The following is a 6000-nucleotide window of genomic DNA, read 5'->3' as shown; positions in this document are numbered from 1 at the left end:
TACTTTTTTTTACAATTATTGGATGGCTTTAGTTACTAGTTACTTTACAAGTTTATGTTATAAAACATGCATTCAACCCTTAACCCATTTTGACCTGATTCTACAAATGTCTTCTAAATCCTGACAGTTTTCTGAAAAACCCATGTGTATATGTCAGTGGTTCTCAAACATTTTCATGTCAAGGACACCCACAAATATATGTAATTGGCCGCCGACCCCCATCTGAAAATATGTTGTTCCAGGGACCCTCCTCCCAGAAGCAAAGAGTTAAAAACGTTCGCTCTGAAAGAATATATATTCAAAGATTTGTGCCGCATTTTCACGATTTTTCAAAAATAACAGACCTACAAGCTCGTGAGCTATGAGCTTGTAGATCTGCTATTTCTCAATAGCTAAAGCATAACATAATGCTAACACCAAAAGGGGTTCCCGCCCAAAATGGGTTAAGTAAAACAATCAAAGTACTTTTTCCACCACTGGCGCTCGCTGGCAGTGCGCTGCGCACGCATGGCCCGTCTCTCAGAAACCCTCACGCATGGCCCGTCTCTCAGAAACCCTCAGCCATGGAATGTCCTGCCGGTCTCCTAGGAATCGATGTGCTGAGTTAGTGGTGTGTGTTTTGCTGGCGATCTGCTGAGGGTTTACAATGTAAAATGTTCTGGGGAAGAAGTGCCTTTGTGCGGCGGAGGCTGCATGCGTTTACTGCGCCCGCTCCTAATGTTGCGCTCACACAGGGCAGATTAAACGATGCAGTCGACCGTTCATTGTCGTAGGAAGCCATGCAGCGACATGACGTTGAAAAAGGCGCAAGCGACGCACGCAGCTGCTCCAAATCAACTCACAACGCGCCTTTGCATCGTTTCATCTGCCCGTGTGAACGTAACCATAACACAAGCGAACAATTCAACCTCGAAATGAGGCCTGTGATCAAACATAAACTGCAAATATGATACGACAAAAAAGCCTGTTTGATGACAGGACTTCTCTCTGTTTGTTTCTGTGTTTCTGTGTGTGTGTGTGCGTGCGTGCGTGCGTGCGTGCGTGCGTGCGTGCGTGCGTGCGTGCGTGTGTGTGTGTGTGTGTGTTTGAGCGTGCAGGGGTTTCCTGGGGACTTGGGAGAGAAGGGACCGCCAGGCCCTGATGGGAACCCAGTAAGTTATTGATTATTATGATGGATACATTTTCGGAAACGCGTCCCCTGTTCCCTCCAACGCCTGGCTCAGTCAGTAACACTTCATCAGTTCAGTAAGACACTTAAAGTTCAACACAATGAACCATTTAAAGGAATGTAGTGACATGATTCAGAGTCGATACGAACATAACATTGAACTATTCAAGGACATACGTTAAAAATAAACAAATGTACTATCTTAGAATCCACATTTTCCATACGTTGAACGTGGTGAAGAACTAATTACCCTCAAAGAGGAAGCTGAGGCGGTGGAGGGAGTGAGCAGTGAGCTGCTGACAGTGACCGCCTAGAATGAACCAATAGGACTGAGAGCGTATCACGACATGTATTAGCTTAGCCTTAGAGTATTCCTGAACCACAGTCCTGTATGGGTCCAATTTTGACAACCCGCTACGATAAGGATGCAAGGATTCGGCCGTGATGTCACCACGATGCAACATGGAAGTATACGTAGCACAGCAGCAGAAACAGAATGCCATTATGTGACAGACTTAATTGTCTGTTGAGAAGCTCCCAGCTGCAGTCCTGCAGTGCGCTCTGATTAAAGTGGTAACCACCCACGTTTAGTTCAGATACCGCCCGTTCCCGTACCCGTGAACTTAGACAAGTATATTTTTCCACCTGTTTTCGCCCGTCACACCCTGTTGCAGGCCTCTGGCCTGAACATTGCGCTCCTCGTGTCCAAATACCTGATCTTTTTTTATCACACGATTTTGCAACCCATTTTTTTCACCCAGTGTAATGTAATCCTGGGCGCTACACTTCCTCGGACAACCTGGGGAGGGCAGCAGACTGACCTCATGCTTCCTTCTAAAATACCTGACCACATACATTACATTTGCATTCTTTATAGCAAGATTTGGATCGGTGATAAAGTGTATACTGTGCACACACCTGCCTTATAATTATACATATTATTCAGATTGCAGCACAACCATCTTTTGGGCGTGTCATAGGTACAGTACGTAGGTGACAATTCAGATGCAAAATGTGTAAAGATTTGCCAAAAAAAACGATTTAGTTCATGAGCCTGTTGACCCGTGTGGCAGTCATCAATACACTCACTCACCCACCCACTCACCCACCCACTCACTCACTCACTCACTCACTCACCCACCCACTCACTCACTCACTCACCCACCCACTCACTCACCCACCCACTCACCCACCCACTCACCCACCCACCCACTCACTCACTCACTCACTCACTCACTCACTCACCCACCCACCCACCCACTCACTCACTCACTCACCCACTCACTCACTCACTCACCCACCCACCCACCCACCCACCCACCCACTCACTCACTCACTCACTCACTCACTCACTGGCACTGCCAACATTGATACTGTGAGTCTGTGACAACGCCAGCAGGCTCGTTGTCCCTCGGTTTAAACTCTCCTTAGCTTGACCCTTGACCCTTACGGTTCTCCATTGAGTGTAGCGTTAGATGGCGTTTGGCCGACCTCCGAGGACCTCTCTCTCCAGCCTCATTTCCTGTCACAGCAGAGGGGATGTTCCACTTGGCTGAATGCATCTCCATTCATACATACACACAGAACAGAGGGTCTGTCTGTCTGTCTGTCTGTCTGTCTGTCTGTCTGTCTGTCTGTCTGTCATGGCGTGTAACAACGGGCTAGATATGTTGAATGACTTGTTTCTGTGTTTTTGCAACAGAACCTCAATCATTGCGTTGGCTTATGATAGGAGCGACTTATGGATGAGCTAATGGACACGCACACACATACACACACACACACGCACGCACACACACACACACACACACACACACACACACACACACACACACACACACACACACACACACACACAAAGAAACACAGTATAGAGTGTGCACTGATACTGTACGTGCGCTGCTCAGCATGGAGCGCCCACACGGTAACACATGTTAACACAGCTGTACAGCTCTCTTGACAGTGTCGTTCTGTCCCTATGTCTCTCTCTCTCTCTCTCTGTCTCTCTCTCTGTAGGGCGAGCTGGGAGCTCCCGGCCCGTGCGGAGTTGAAGGCCTGATTGTAAGTATTAATCACTTTGTTCACCGGAGTCCCTCAGGGTTCTAGGAGGTCCTTTACTCCCCCCCCCCCCCCCCCCCCCCTCTATCTACACCAAATATCTTCACCAAAAACCCACAGCCAAGAAATGGAACATTAACCAAAACACAGACAACATTGTCAAGAAGTGTAAAAATAGAAACATGTCCCAACAAAAGGCTATTGTGGAAGGATGGCGTGCAAAGTCACCTGTGTGAGATGAATCTGCGTTTCCAGTTAATAAAGCCAGTAGTGTTGTTGTTGTGCACCACCATTATAGTTACTAGCCCTTACCCGTTGTGCACCACCATTATAGTTACTAGCCCTTACCCGTTGTGCACCACCATTATAGTTACTAGCCCTTACCCGTTGTGCACCACCATTATAGTTACTAGCCCTTACCCGTTGTGCACCACCATTATAGTTACTAGCCCTTACCCATTGTGCACCACCATTATAGTTACTAGCCCTTACCCGTTGTGCACCACCATTATAGTTACTAGCCCTTACCCGTTGTGCACCACCATTATAGTTACTAGCCCTTACCCGTTGTGCACCACCATTATAGTTACTAGCCCTTACCCGTTGTGCACCACCATTATAGTTACTAGCCCTTACCCGTTGTGCACCACCATTATAGTTACTAGCCCTTACCCGTTGTGCACCACCATTATAGTTACTAGCCCTTACCCGTTGTGCACCACCATTATAGTTACTAGCCCTTACCCGTTGTGCACCACCATTATAGTTACTAGCCCTTACCCGTTGTGCACCACCATTATAGTTACTAGCCCTTACCCGTTGTGCACCACCATTATAGTTACTAGCCCTTACCCGTTGTGCACCACCATTATAGTTACTAGCCCTTACCCGTTGTGCACCACCATTATAGTTACTAGCCCTTACCCGTTGTGCACCACCATTATAGTTACTAGCCCTTACCCGTTGTGCACCACCATTATAGTTACTAGCCCTTACCCGTTGTGCACCACCATTATAGTTACTAGCCCTTACCCGTTGTGCACCACCATTATAGTTACTAGCCCTTACCCGTTGTGCACCACCATTATAGTTACTAGCCCTTACCCGTTGTGCACCACCATTATAGTTACTAGCCCTTACCCGTTGTGCACCACCATTATAGTTACTAGCCCTTACCCGTTGTGCACCACCATTATAGTTACTAGCCCTTACCCGTTGTGAGAGGAAAATGCATTGGGTTCATTTCCTGGGCCTGGCGTTGTCTTGAAAGGGGGCGGGACTGCGACGCTCTATATAGGCACTCTGTTCAGCCCAGTGTATGTACGCACACACACACACACACACACGTGCACGCACGCATGTGCTGCCGGTCCCGCGACGAGCCGCTAACATGCTTCCATGTGCTGTAGGGGGCGCTGTGAGGTCTGAATGTTGAGCCTGGCCGCCGTCCTAATGGCGTTATGGTAAACTGTTTCCGATGCAGCGTGCCTCATTGTTATGGTAAACGGTATGCGATGCAGCGTGCCTCATTGTTATGGTAAACTGTATGCGATGCAGCGTGCCTCATTGTTATGGTAAACTGTATGTGATGCAGCGTGCCTCATTGTTATGGTAAACTATGCAATGCAGCGTGCCTCATTGTTATGGTAAACTGTATGTGATGCAGCGTGCCTCATTGTTATGGTAAACTATGCGATGCAGCGTGCCTCATTGTTATGGTAAACTATGCGATGCAGCGTGCCTCATTGTTATGGTAAACTGTATGTGATGCAGCGTGCCTCATTGTTATGGTAAACTGTATGTGATGCAGCGTGCCTCATTGTTATGGTAAACTATGCGATGCAGCGTGCCTCATTGTTATGGTAAACTGTATGCGATGCAGCGTGCCTCATTGTTATGGTAAACTGTATGCGATGCAGCGTGCCTCATTGTTATGGTAAACTGTATGCGATGCAGCGTGCCTCATTGTTATGGTAAACTGTATGCGATGCAGCGTGCCTCATTGTTATGGTAAACTGTATGCAATGCAGCGTGCCCCATTGTTATGGTAAACTATGCGATGCAGCGTGCCTCATTGTTATGGTAAACTGTATGCGATGCAGCGTGCCTCATTGTTATGGTAAACTGTATGCGATGCAGCGTGCCCATTGTTATGGTAAACTGTATGTGATGCAGCGTGCCTCATTGTTATGGTAAACTGTATGCGATGCAGCGTGCCTCATTGTTATGGTAAACTGTATGCGATGCAGCGTGCCTCATTGCTATGGTAAACTGTATGCGATGCAGCGTGCCTCATTGTTATAGTAAACTGTATGCGATGCAGCGTGCCTCATTGTTATGGTAAACTGTATGCGATGCAGCGTGCCTCATTGCTATGGTAAACTGTATGCGATGCAGCGTGCCTCATTGTTATGGTAAACTGTATGCGATGCAGCGTGCCTCATTGTTATGGTAAACTGTATGTGATGCAGCGTGCCTCATTGTTATGGTAAACTGTATGCGATGCAGCGTGCCTCATTGTTATGGTAAACTGTATGCGATGCAGCGTGCCTCATTGTTATGGTAAACTGTATGTGATGCAGCGTGCCTCATTGTTATGGTAAACTGTATGTGATGCAGCGTGCCTCATTGTTATGGTAAACTGTATGCGATGCAGCGTGCCTCATTGTTATGGTAAACTGTATGTGATGCAGCGTGCCTCATTGTTATGGTAAACTGTATGCGATGCAGCGTGCCTCATTGTTATGGTAAACTGTATGCAATGCAGCGTGCCT

The 6000-nt window shown here is 47.4% G+C and overlaps 1 protein-coding gene across 1 annotated transcript in view; it reads left to right on the top strand.

Moving 5' to 3' along the window:
* The window catches only part of LOC306933678 (uncharacterized protein), a gene marked incomplete at its 5' end in the record, with an annotated part of 149248 nt that overhangs the window by 12751 nt on the left and 130497 nt on the right, over positions 1-6000 (top strand). Inside the window, 2 exons of the mRNA XM_079515988.1 lie at positions 1098-1151; positions 3185-3229. Coding sequence (XP_079372114.1) covers positions 1098-1151; positions 3185-3229 — 99 coding nt within the window. The remainder of the gene's footprint in view (positions 1-1097; positions 1152-3184; positions 3230-6000) is intronic.

Source organism: Electrona antarctica (genome assembly GCF_951216825.1).
Source record: "Electrona antarctica genome assembly, chromosome: 12".
In the NCBI taxonomy this organism is placed as follows: Eukaryota; Metazoa; Chordata; class Actinopteri; order Myctophiformes; family Myctophidae; genus Electrona; species Electrona antarctica.
This window is presented reverse-complemented; position numbering and strand designations above follow the sequence as displayed.